At 38.5% G+C, this 13911-nt stretch overlaps 1 protein-coding gene across 7 annotated transcripts in view; it reads right to left on the reverse strand.

The window, feature by feature from the left end:
- ITPRID2 (ITPR interacting domain containing 2) overlaps window positions 1-13911 on the reverse strand; it is a 96813-nt gene that overhangs the window by 25443 nt on the left and 57459 nt on the right. For 2 of the 7 annotated variants that reach the window (XM_005202269.4, XM_059875866.1), the window contains exons 1-8: window positions 11072-11519; window positions 10673-10718; window positions 7731-7780; window positions 6831-6887; window positions 5405-5444; window positions 5221-5319; window positions 3798-4006; window positions 2223-2923 (exon numbers count right to left, since the gene is read on the reverse strand). In XM_005202269.4, coding sequence (XP_005202326.1) covers window positions 2223-2923; window positions 3798-4006; window positions 5221-5319; window positions 5405-5444; window positions 6831-6887; window positions 7731-7780; window positions 10673-10718; window positions 11072-11285 — 1416 coding nt within the window. In that variant the 5' untranslated portion in view covers window positions 11286-11519. Of the gene's footprint in view, window positions 1-2222; window positions 2924-3797; window positions 4007-5220; window positions 5320-5404; window positions 5445-6830; window positions 6888-7730; window positions 7781-10672; window positions 10719-11071; window positions 11520-13911 lie in introns of those variants that run through there. The other 5 variants (XM_005202268.3, NM_001192097.3, XM_005202266.5 and 2 more) reach the window with 4 other exon arrangements.

Below are 13911 nucleotides of genomic sequence, written 5' to 3' on the forward strand. Positions count from 1 at the left end.
ATTTTTTCTCCCACCTAGTTACCTAGAGCAGTTGGCATTCAAGGAACCTGAAAACTGGCTTACTGAGAGACAGTGTGTGTGCTCTAGCTTATATTATTCTCTGTTTTTACAAAAGGAAGAAAGTTCCCAATAGGAATCAAGCCTCAAGGGAAAAGAGTGCAAAAGAAAAAAGTAACAACCTACTTTGAATAGGATCTAAAAGTTTGCTTTAATAAGATTGTTCTCTTCATTTGTTGGTATGATTCAACAAGCTTGGGAGAAAAGGAAATTAAAGAAACACACTATTTCCTTTCTTTATCCATTGTTCTACAAGCTTTCTTTACAGTTCCCAAAGGGATTAAAAACACAATTCTAAGAGGTTTTTATCCATATTTGAAATATATCTGAAGAATAAGGATTATCCTTAAAATTCCCTGTATTTACAACATAGCTATGGTTGACTATGTATTATTTTTGGAAAACAGAAATCTTCAGTTATTCTTAAACCATCCATGCCTGTAATCTTGGACTTCAAAAAAATACACTTCCATGTCAAGTTACTTTCTTCAGTAACTGCTCTTGCCAGCAGAGGGAGCAAAAAAAAAAAAAAAAACAAACCCTGCCCATAAAAAAACAACCCAGTTTTAATGTTCACTTGCCACCAAAGTACATCTATCTAGCACTTAATAAACATTGTAAAGAACTTTTGTGTATGGTATCAGTAACAAAACTTTGGCTTAGAACTCAAGAATTCTAGAAATTAAAAAGCAACATGTAAGAGTGTTTTTTCATCTGAGTCACTAAATCAGGTCTACAAGTAACCAACAAGTATTTGCACTCTATTTGACTGTCATAGAAGAGGGGCCCTAAAGGAAGGCAAGAAGGTACACTTTATGAATGCTAGGACAAGTTTAGACCAAAACAAAGACAAAAGAGCAACTCAACAACAAAATGGAACAAAAAGGTTCTATTAAAGTTGTCATCTTCTGAATTCATTATAATGAGAAATAAAGCAGCTTACCAAAAAATGTAACATATTTCAAAGGCCTGCTCTTGCCTCCTTTTTAGTTGGAATTAAAGTACTAAAAGATGCATTCAAAGACCACAAAAAAGATATGAACAACTGGAATTTTGCAATAAATGAAAAGTCTTAACTGAATGAGGGATACACACTCACCTAAGAGGACATTTTATGGGCAGAATCAATTATCGCTTCCTAGTTCCCTAAAACAATGGCAAGCGATTCTAAAACAGCTGTGAACTATCACTATTCTGTAATAAAATTTAAAAAGAAAAATTACACCCTGTACAATTTATAGCCACAAATCGTCCAATTTGAAATTTATGTAAACTAGTAAGAAAGTCAGTCAATCCTAAAGAAAATCAACCCTGAATATTCACTGGAAGGACTGTTTTGCTGAAGCTGAAGCTCCAATGCTTTGGCCATCTGATGGGAAGAGCAGACTCATTGGAAAAGTCACTGATGCTGTGAAAGATTGAAGGCAAAAGGAGCAAGGGGTGACAGAGGATCAGATGGCTAGACAGCACCACTGGCTCCAGCTCAATGGATATAAATTTGAGCAAACTCTGGGAGACAGTAGAAGACCAGGGAGCCTGGCAGGCTACAGTCCATGGTGTCCCAGCGTCCGACACGACTTAGCGACTGAACACCACCACCACCAAAGAATATCATGTTTAAAAAAAAGTAACCACTCACTCACTGGTGGTCTTCCCGGGCTGCAGAAATTCTTTCAAACCTTCTTCCTCAAGGTTTCCTATAGCTTCATGTTCTTTCTAGTCCCATACCCAGACCTAACCTCAAAATCTTCACACTTACCCTTCCACTGAGATAACATTCAGAAAAGCTTGCCCAAAGGCACACAGCAATTCAGTGGCCCAAACAGAATTCAAACCCATCTGACTTCAAAGCCTGTTACCTAAATCTAACTACTATGCAACATTGATCTGAGTTTGAATATACTCTCTCAGGGCATTCTCACAGCATCAAACTGTTAAAACTGAGAAAGAAAAACAACGGTGACAGAAGATCCAGAGGAGCTATTATACTGACACCACACAGTCCAGTGACATCTTGGTCTGTGAAACAAAAAACCTGAAAAGTCAAAATCAAGAAGATTTTTTCTAGTATACATCCATTCACCAACTTTCATTTTAAAGACATTTGGGGGCACTGTTTTCCCTAACTCACTGGTTGAAACAGTCCTCATTAGTTTTCCACCTACCTCTTCCATTTCAAAGGAGTCCTTCTGCTGTGCCATTATATTTCTTATGGATGGGATCATGAGTGGTGCACATGGCTCTTTTTCAGGTGTGCACAAAGGGACATTTTTCAGCTCCCCGCTATTTTCCAGCTCACTATGACTGGACATGTTGAAATCACCACCTAAATCAGTTTCTAGAAAACCAGATTCCTCATCCAGTTTATTCTCATGACTTTGAGTTTCTTGACTTTGTCCACTTTCAGCTTCACGGTTAAAATTACTATTTGCTTCATCAGAAAGTCCATCAATGTCAGAATTCTCCACAAGAGCTGCTGAACTGCCTGACACTTCTTCTTTAACTGTAGCCAACACAGAAGACGACTCTTTCTTCTTCACAACTTTCTGAGACTTCTGATCGTTTTTATTGCCACTTTCTTCCATCACTGAAATGTTTACTATCTTTCCTTTGTCAACTGCCAGGGAAGGAGTACTGCCTTCTCCTTTCTCTGTTTTTTCAATACATAAGTTTAGTTTCGATAGTGTTTTCATTAAGCGATTTGCAGTGTTACTCCGGGTTAGAGGTGGAGGTGAGTCTGTCTCCTTGTCAGAGGTCACTGAGGACATACTTCCAATTCTCTGCAGGGGAGTCCCAGAGACTTGGGAATATAAAGAAGAAAATGCGTTGGCCACAGTAGTAAGCACTTCAATTTGACGAAAACGGCCTACAAAAGTAAAAAAATAAATAAATTATATATGTATATATATATATTTATGTTTATATGTGTATATATACACCTATTATTAATTAAACCATTATTATGGTTCAGAATTTCAATAACTGAACTACTTAGATCACAAAGATTATGAAACCAGATTCTTTTCTTTATCTAACACTTAAAACCTCTCTATTTACTGTGGAGAGGGAGAAAGATTTTTCACTCTTAAGTACTAGAATTTATGTTTTAAAAAATCACAAGGAAGGACAAAGCATAACGACAACACGGAATAAAATAGACAGGACTGCTATTGATCTATAGCTGCTATTGAACTCTTCCAAATGTTAAGTATATATAAGCATATATTTTATACCTAATGGGAGGGGGCTTGGATTTACAGATCTCTTAAAACTAATCCAAGGACCACCGAGTTTCCCACTGTTGGGAATGCCTGGTCAATAGAAAAAAATAAATAAATAAGCAGAAGATTTAACATGAAAAATCATCAAATTAGCCATACCTTTATAGATTTATAGGAAAAGCATCTGAAAGTGACTGACCTCAACTAATAGTAAAAGGCCTCTCCTTTATTTATTTTCTTTTGGAACAAAAGCAATCTGGAGATATGTGTAAGGTTCCACAGGTAAGTTACATTCTCCAATGTAACACTTAAGTGGAGAATGGGGTGGGAGGATAGGTAAATTAACTTCTATAAATAGAATAATAAAAATTTAGAATAAGCAAACAGCTTTTGTATTAACCTCAATAATTAAATTTCCACAATTATTCTTAGAAATTAGTAAGGCCTTAAAAACAAGACCATCTTGCTGTGTAGATGAAAAAATTTTTAAAATAATATGCTAACATTTAAAAACCTTACTTGTTAAAGCGTAATTTGGATTTTCTACTTCCATCCGTTGCATCTGTGCACTCAGAAATACTTTAATATCTATTCCTCTGGCAAATGATGATGAATTAAAAAATCTGGAAGGAATTTTGGAAGCAATATCTGGTTCATCTCGTCCAAATCCAAGATTATACAGGATTTCTTCAGGGTCTTCCTCATAAAGTTCCAACAATTCTGAAACACTAAAAAAGAAAAAAAGAAATCAAGATGTAAAGTAAGTTTATAGTCCACATCACATTATAAATGAATTCACATTCCTACTTTCTTGTGAAAAGATCCTATACCCCTTTTACTCTTTAAACCATTATTTATTTCAACATTTTTATACATTATGCACCAAATGCGATAAATAACCCTTAAAAGGAGTCTGTTCTTTCAAGCTGTTAGTTTTGCGAAAAAGAGCTAAGCCCTAAGAACACCAATAACACCCTCAGTAAAGAAACTATCTGATTCCTCACCTTATTTTTTTTGTCATTTTAAGAGATGTCCAGTAAAGCAGCTGAACAATTAGAGGACAGATGAGGGAGAATAAAGAGTAAACAGATTAAAGAAAAAATGAAAAGTGGAAAATGGACTAGGAAGTTGGTACAACTTTGGTATCAAGGGACACTCTGCAGAACTTGAGTTTTTCTGCTATCTTTCGCTGTCCTAGAAGAGGCAATACAGGTAACAACTGATCTCAGAAAGATGAGGGAGGAGCTTACTTTCAACTTTTTTCTAACCACTTGCACCCAGGAAGCAGGAGGAGTAAAGTAAGGAGAGTTTGGATAACACAGGGGTTAATTCCTGCTCTAATTCTATTGGGAATTGAACACTTTGTAACCCTTATCTCTCATGCCGGTGATAATCCAAGCTGAGACTCACTGGGGAAACCAGGAATGTTAGAGACAGAAGGTGAGCAGAAGGAAATTTCAATTTGTTTCAGAGAAAATGTTCAAATTTCACAACAATAATCTGGACAATAAGCTGCTTGTTTATGCATATGTATTTGCTTATTTTTATATTTTAAAGATATTTGGTTTTATATGAAGATAAATCTATGTTTCAATATCAAGCTTTAAATTACAAAGATTTATTCTGATATTTATATCAGAGTAACTCAAGACTCTAGCAGAATGGAAAATTTTGGAAGTAGAAATTATTCCACTATGGAATTCCTCTCTCATAGGGCTCAAAATACTCATTATGGATTCCAGCAACATTATTAACATATTTGTTAACTTTTACTTAATCTTAATTAAAAAAAAAAGACACTTCCGTCAGTTATGTTGATCTATGAAACACTCTGGATTCCTTTTGACTTCACACTGTCAAGCCAAATCCAAGGCTAAAAAAGTGATCAGATTAGGTCATCTACAACACAATGTAATTGCAGTATAAGCTCAGAATAAGGTACCTTGAGACTGTCCCACTACTTTTCCCAGATCCAGTGGAATTCATACTTCTTCCCTTCTGATGAAACTGTAGTCTTCTCTCTTTGGCCAAAATATTACTGCTATAAACAAAAGTATATTATATAAATTTTATCTCCACAAATATTCCTAATGTTTAGAAAGGAAAAAAAATAAACAGCTACATACCAATTATCAATTTGAGCATCAATTTCATGAAGGTGGTTCGCTAAAGGTAAAAAGAGTAAGTGGAAAGCACAACTATTAGCAAGACAATAACTAATGTGATACAATCATTTAAAAAGCAAATTAGCCACTGATTCTTTTCTTACCTATCTGTATATTATCTTTAATGACAGATTTAATGTGCCAGGACAAGAGTTTGGTATATTAGACATTTAGCAATAATAATGTGGCTAATTTGCCTTATTCTAGGTTCATCAACTGTAACAAATGTGCTAGTCTAGTAGGGGGATGTTGACAACAAAGAAGCTATGCATATATAGGGCAGAAACCATATGGGAAACCTCTGTACCTTCCCCTCAATTTTTCTCTGAAAAGAACTGTTTAAAAAAAATAAAAATGAAGTCTTACAAAGAAATTCCATATTGTGAGGCTACTAAGGTAGTTATTAAAAGTGCTATTTACAATAACATTGGAAATGCATTTTAATACTGATTGGGGAGCAGTAAGTTTAAGCTTTACAGTTTATTTTATAGAGTTTATTCCTGGAAAAGATATTAACAGAAATATAAAAACTAACATATTCACATATTCTATAGAGTTTTCAGTGTTAGATGGCTCTTAATAAGTAATCTATCACACAGATTGGCTTCAAACAGCAAGAGATCAAGAATATTAAATTCAGTGGGTAAATTCACTATACATCAACTTACAATTCAAAAAGATTTAATAAAATCCTTAATTCTTTTTTTATAAAAAGCACTCATTAATAACCTAGCTATACAGCAACGAATAATTTCAAAATACCAATAAAACAATAAAAAATTCTTAAGTTTACATTGTGGAAAGCTTTATTATGAATCCACAGGAAAAGATAATCTGCGAAAATTTAAACATAGCACAATACACTTTTAAAATCCTAATTTAGCTTTGAACAGACATCAGTATAATGATTTCTAATTAACTTCTAGTAACTCTAATTTGTCTTTTCCTTTAATCTTCTAAAAATCTGGAAAAAGAGGAAGGAAAGACAGGCACTTGAATGCAAAAAAAAAAAAAAAAAGACAAGCTGCAGCTTTATACCTCACACTAAAATAAGTTTCACTGCAATTTTCTCACATATAAATATTTAAGCTTCCTTTTGTGGGACAAGTCTTCCCTCAGTTATATCACCATTATTTGCCCCCAAACAGTTCCTTTAGAGCATTAAAGTCCAATGAAAACCTTTGAGTATTTCACAATGGTTTTTCAGAGCCATTTCTACAGGTCTCCAAAAGGCTCTCACTAGATTAACACCTAAAAGTTTCTGTAAAATGTGTCTGAGCCACTTTTAAGAACTTTAACTCTGAGGGTCATAAACCTGAAAACATGTCACTTTCTGTTTTTTTTTTAATTTTAAAACTATATGAAAATACAGTTCTTCCAAACATACCTTCAGCTCCCAATGACAAATCATCTTCAAAACTTCCCCCATTTCTCACAAGCACACCTGAAAGAAACATCAGAAGATTCATCCCAGTCATCTGTTCTTCCTGACCCCCATATAAAATCATTGTTTTAATTTAAACAAACTGACCAAGCAAAATATAAGACAGAGTAAAGGATTTCAGACATGAATGTCCTCATAAGTTACTCTCCTTATAATTTCAGGAAGAAGACACACGTTTTCACTTCATTGTGAAGGAAACCATCATTTGCAACCAGGTAAAATTGCTAGAAGCTAGAATCTACTGGCTACTTTATACTCAATAAGCCTTTAAGACGTTGAATTAGATAATGTATCTTACCCAACAGTTTCACGGAAAACCAGATTCCGGTACAGTCACTTCTTTTACCCCCTTATATTAAGTTGGGAGCTCAAGCTAGATTTTCCTGATACTGTAAATAGTTTTTATATGCCTTGCCACTACCTGCACATTCTTATTGTACTTTGAACTTTAGAATTCCACCTTGCACAGGTGGTAAAATTTCAGGTGTGGCAATTTCAGTTCATGTAAGCAAAGAAATGACCTAATTCACTCAATATATATTTTCCCTATGTTTACACATCACATTTCTGTATTTAATTAGTCTCTATAATATCTAACTGAACAATAAAAAAAAACGAGTTTCACATTGTGCAAAGGCTTAGTAATTTGTTTAAACTCACCACAGTTTCTATGGTTCATGACAAGGTTTCCCCCTTTTGGCTTTTATCTTAGAACTGCATATTTTATAAACATGAACATCACTTTTATAATTTATATATACACACGCACACATTCACTTTCACTCCCAGGACAATAGTAGGACCCTTATAAAGAACAGATTTAGAAAGGCAGCTTTCTCTTACCCTTGAGCGTACTACCGCTTTGTTCATCCAGTGAGGCTCCCAAAGGGGTACTGAAATCACAGAAACATATCAGCCTTAGTCTTAAAAAGCTGTCTGGAGAGCTGCCATTGCCCTGCCCGACACTTTAAAGGGTTATAGCTAAGCGAGCTTCTAATCACAGTTTAACATTTCTCCCAAACACATAGGGAATGCAAGTGGATTACATAAGTAATATGCTACCAAGCAAATACCTATCATCAAGTCAGCTCACCAGGAATGATTTAATCACATGTCTGATCTGCCAGCAATTAAGAGCAAGAATGGCAATTACAAATGATATGAATTGGCATTTTCTTTACAAAAACAGAAAAAAGAGAATGACAGTAGGCATTTAGAAAATGTCTGCTCCTCTCAATCCCTTCTCTAGAAACAGGAAACAGAATTAAAAGAAAACAAGTCCTCATCTCAATAAAATTAAAAAGTCAAAGTCTAGTTAGAAACAAGGCTCAACAGTTTTCTTAAATCTCATCTAGCATTTTAGAGCGCCACTCAGCACCTCCCTTACACCAACTATTATCTTTTCTGATACAGTAGAGAAGTTTGGAATTCATTTTATGCTTTTAAACTGAAAAAATACATATATTCTTCATTTAACTCTGAAAAGATTATTAAAAAGTTGGCTTGAGAATCTATCTTAAGAATTAGCCATTACTAAAATTCTTTCACGTTCTTATTGTTCAAACAAGTCTTTTAAATGCAAAATATTTATCTCTTTCTCAAAACTAAGCTAAAGAAACAGATTATTTTATTATAAAAGTTCTACTTTGTGTCATAAGTCTTTTGCCAGTAACAATTTGTACCTGTTATAGATTCACACCAGACATGGAATCAATCATAAAAATATCAGTTTCAAAAAAATATTACTGAAACGCCAATATTAAAAGTTTCTACAAACAAATATACAAGCAATGGCAATTCTTTAAAAATTAGTGTTTTTGAAATCTAAAAGAATAAGCAGTGACCATAAAATCTCTAAGTTTTTGCACATATTTTAAAAAGCTAAACTTTATGCCTTCAAAAAAAGTCATTCCTCTCCCATGATGGCTTCTTGTGTAGGACAAAACACTGCCTTACTCCTGCAGATATCTCTACTGGCCTGGGCACCAACAGAAGATGGCAAATGAGCAGACTATAACTGGCATTCTCCTTCAGAAACAAGTCTCTCATAATTGCTGTCTTACAAATCTTATCAAAAACTCTATATCTTCTTAGAGGCTACTTTATTCAAGCAATGTGTTTCCACTTAGCCTGTGGTGGGGGGAGGTGGATTTTTAAAATAAAGACTCCCTTTAAGAAAAAACAACAAGGTATCTTTATTCAGGATATAGAAAGCAATAAGAAAACAAAGATTATTTGAGAACCTATCATGGGGGAATATGCTGTCTTTAAATCACCTGTACATAATATACAAAGTAGACTGAGTCTAGGAAGGATCCTAAATTGTTACAGGGGAAAAAAAAAAAATACAGTCACATATACTCTACAGTCAAATCTGTGATGATTAAAACTCACAGTAAAAGACTGTTCTAGCTTTCCAGAGTACAAATGAATGTCCCTTTTGTACAGAATAGGTACAACAGTAGGGAACAAGAAAGAAATTGATGAAAGAAATCCATGAGGGAAGAAGCAAGAGAATTTAGAATCTGCCTATATAAATCAAGATTAGCAACAAAACTTCAGGAATTTTCAGAGATCACATGTCCTGGTGAATGTTAACATTTGCCCATTGCATTTATCTGTAAAGATGTACTTATTTATTGTCTGCTTGATGTGATCTCTTATACAATCTTAATTCCTACACGTCATAAAAACATGATTCTTCTCTTGCTCTTAAACATTTTTTTGTGTATTTTTACAAAGAGGGTCCATATATCTCATATTTCAGAAGGGTCTGTGATATCCAGAATAAAAGGAGTTCAATAATGGAGTGTTCAGCAAGACTCCAAGCAATTCACCAAAACAGGATACCAACAGAGCAGTGGCCAGTATTTTGGGTCTTTAGGAGAGAAAAACAAATTGGCATCTATAAGAATCAGTTCTCTCTCCTCTCCCAAAAGAGACTTCCCAAACTCTGGTACTTGGACAAAAAGGTGAAGAAAAGCCCAAATTGACATGGCAAAAAATATATACAGAAGCAAACACCTTAACAAAAGTTAAAAAGCCTACATTCTTCACAGGAGATTTTTTAAGTAGCAAATAAGTTGGAAAAAATAATTAAAATATGAAACAGGCACATTTTACTGTAATAAGATATGATCAATCTCCTTTGTACTTTATCAAACATTTCTGTGCCAGCTATCAAAGCATGTAATTAAACTGATTTATGTAGCCTGAATGTCTTCAAAGCTCTATTTCCCTTCTGTGAATTCCAGGGCCATCTGACAAATCCACGTCCAAGGTGTAAACTAGAACAAAATTAGCTAGTTTTAATAGCTCTCCAAACAGAATTAAGGCACCAGCATAAAGTTAAAGCCCAGTTAATGTAGTTAAGTAAATTAAACTCATTTAAAACACATTTGAAAAGGAAATGACTCTATGCCAGATGTACAGATGCCAACACAAATGCAAAATAAAATACTGTGTGAAATGTGACATGCCTTTCAAATAAAAACGGGCCAGCATAATAATATGGCATGATTATCTGTTTTAGGTTTCTGATCTCTGATGCTAACATCACGCTCCGGAACTGAAGTCCTAACAACTGTAAAGTCAACATGGTCACCAAATAATCGGCGGTCACAGCACTTCCATTTCTAATCGTTTAAAGGAGGAAGCTATCCGCCGGCTTACTTTCCGGTTCAGAGCTTATGAGGTTCACGGGACCCACAGGGACTGCGGCCCGAGTCACTCCGCCCGGGCGTCCCAGCTGAGCGGATCTCCCCCGGACGCGAGCGAGGACTCACCGGCAGTCCTTGAGCCATATCGCGATCTTCTCGTTGGGCACGTTTCCTGCAGGACAGAGCGAGGGGACAGCTCGTTACCGACCCCAAGGGAACTCTGTCCACGGGGTCACCCTGGATACCCCTAGGGAGAATCTTACTGGGGACAAAATGCAGCCTAAGCCACACGTAGCAGTGACCACCTGAAGGGAAATGATGGCACCGGGGTGTCTGTGTTGACGCTGGAGACGCCTTGCCAAGCGCGCGCGTTTAAAGGTCGAAAGTGTCCCCTCTCCCCCCTGCCTGGAGCCCAGGAGGTCTTCCAGAACTCAGAGCAGTCGCCCAAGGCGCACGAGACTTTCCTCCGCCAGCCCGCACTCCCCCGAGCTCCCCGCCCGCCGCTGCCCGGCCGGGCGCACGGACCTCTCCCTGCGGCCGCCGGCAGCTTCGTTCCGGAGAGGTCGTCCTCGTCCTCGTCCTCGTCCTCGTCCTGCGTCGTCGCTTCTGTGGACAGGTCCTCTGTCTCCGACGCCTGCCAGGAGCCGCGGCACTTGGCCCAGGCCTTCCTCCTGCGACTCGCCACTTGCCACTCGAGTTCCTCCTCCGCCTCCGCCGACGCCACCAGGGGCCGGTCCATGGCCACACTGGGGGCTCCGCAGCCCCAGCCGGAGCCTGTGAGAGACACGGCGGCGGCAGGGACCCCCGCCCCTAGCTGTCAGCGCCCGCCGGGCTGGGGGCCCCGGGGAGCGGGAGCGGGCGCGGGAGGAGGAGGAGGAGGGGACGGGAGGGAGGGAGGGAAGGAAGGGGAGGGAGGGGGCGGAGGGCCAGCGCTTCACATGAAGCCGGCCGGGCGCGGCGCGGGAGCGCGAGTGGCCCGAGCGAGCGCGGCTGGGAGCCGAGCGCCTGCCAGCCCCCTTCCCGGCTCCCCCGCCCCCGCCTCCGCCTGACGCCCAGGGGCCTGGCCGGCAGCCGCGCGTCAGCGCGCCCCTCCCTCGGCGGCATTCCACGCCCCCTTCCGGCCGGGGGCGCGCGGGGCGGGCGCGACGAGCCCGGGAGCGGGGAGACCCGCCCCCGAACCCCCGCCCTCCGCCCCACGCCGCGGCTTTTGCGCCTGTTTGTAGGTTAATAATCTTTGCTTTCTCTCAAGTTCTCCTCGCACCCTAAAAGAGAAGGAATGTAGAAATGCCAAGTTTCCTTGAACGCCCTTCTTCACCTCAAAACAAGTGTCTGCTTGGGCTCCCCGAAAGTTACTCTTCGAGGAGTCCAAAGATTTGTGTACAAGGAATTGTGAAGAAAGCTAGGAAAAAGAGGCGCATAATTGGTATTTGTCAAAATGTCTAAACAGGAAAAGACTAGACTTCGTGGAGTGCTACTTTATGCTTAAGAACGTTATTTAACGTGCTGTGTTATGTATGAAATTGAATTAAGAGTGATTTAAGCAGGAAGTTCCACGTTGAAATTGGACTTATAAAGAGGTGAAGGAAAATAGAGTGAGAAACGGCTGGGGAAAGTAGAAATATTTGAATTTGGGTGCTACCAGATACAAATGATGTCAAGGTTTGGAATTATTTTAAAAATGAGTTTGAGCATTTCCTTTTGTTGTTTTTAAACTCCTACTAGCAGAAAGACTATAAAATACTAATCAGCATCATATCCAAGATCCAGAATAGCTTTCCAGAGTCATCACGGTATCATTCTGGGCCTTCTACTGTAAAGTATGAGGGGGAACTATAACAGGGGTACTGGTACATCACTGCCTTGAAATTTCACTATTAATCTTTTTTTTGAATCTCAAAAACTTTCGTTTACAAGGGCCCTATAGCAAACTACAGCTAACAGTTGAATTGCCCTGCAAAATAGGCCAGAGTCTAGCTGCCTGTAGGAAAGGTAAGCAGGAGAGCCAGTGTGGATGGTACCTGGAGAGAAGGCATTGAAAGGGCTGGTTCAGAAGTCCCAGAGAACAAACCTTGCTGTCTTCAGTTTCATTCGGGGCCCAGAGGGACGCCAACTTACTTAGCTCTGTCATTGCCACATGCTGTTGTTGACTGTATCCTAGCCTCTCAGTTCATTCCTTTTCTTTCTATCCAGTACCTCCATGATCTTCAAGATCCAGCCAAGTCAGAAATTTTCCTGGACAACATCTTTCCACCACCTCTGGTCACATCTTTTCCACAGTTCCTTGGTATGTAACTGAATGTCTGTCTCATTTATTTTGGGACTGAACTTGTGCAGTAAATAATATGACTGGCTTCTAAGGGTATGTCTGGCTTCCTAGGCAGCCTATAAAGGGAGAGACCAAAGAACACTATTCTATATTCTTCTTGCATCCTTTACACTTTTAGCACAGTGCCTATCCCATGAGGAATATTGAGTTCTCAAGGTGAATTTTCTATGCTTCACATTCCTCAGAATGGATAGTCAAATGGATAAAATACTTGACTCTATGTTGTATCTCTTTGGCCTATTATCTTTAGTTTTGTTGTTTAAATACTTTTAAACAACGAAGAATTTTTTAGGGTAATGAACCACATTTTATATTTAAAAACCCAGCCACCAGGACCTCCCTGGCGGTCCAGTGATTAAGACTCTGCGTTTCCAGAGCAGGGGGCACCAGTTCCACCTCTGACTGAGGAGCTAAGATCCAACATGATGCATGGCATGGCCAAAAAGAAAAAAAAAAAACCCAACCAAGTCAAATAATAAAGGGGGGAAAATGCCAGCAGATCCTACAGGACTGAGCGACTTCACTTTCACTTTTCACCTTCATGCATTGGAGAAGGAAATGGCAGCCCACTCCAGTGTTCTTGCCTGGAGAATCCCAGGGACGGGGAGCCTGGTGGGCTGCTGTCTATGGGGTCGCACAGAGTCGGACATGACTGAATCGACTTAGCAGCAGCAGCAAGCTTAGAATAACATTAGATAATAGCTTCAGTGCAACAATTCTTAAATTTCTAATTACACAATCATGTTTTCTTCTACATGATGATTTTTAACCTAAAACACTGAGGGTACAGAAGTAATAGAGAAGGAAATCCTTGTAACAGGAGCTATTTTGAAAAGTAATGACTTATAATTGTATTCTCAACTTTGAGATTTTACAAAATTTACTGTGTTTCATTTATGAGGAGAGTCCATCTGTTTGCTTGCTTCTTCAAGGATTTTTCTTTTTTCCAAACAGCTACTATATTGTAGACCATCTGCCACTACACTTTGCAGAAGTTCTACATAAAGAATAATGTTTGAGTTACTAATCCCCATGGACT

Source organism: Bos taurus, chromosome 2, assembly GCF_002263795.3.
Source record: "Bos taurus isolate L1 Dominette 01449 registration number 42190680 breed Hereford chromosome 2, ARS-UCD2.0, whole genome shotgun sequence".
NCBI lineage: Eukaryota > Metazoa > Chordata > Mammalia > Artiodactyla > Bovidae > Bos > Bos taurus.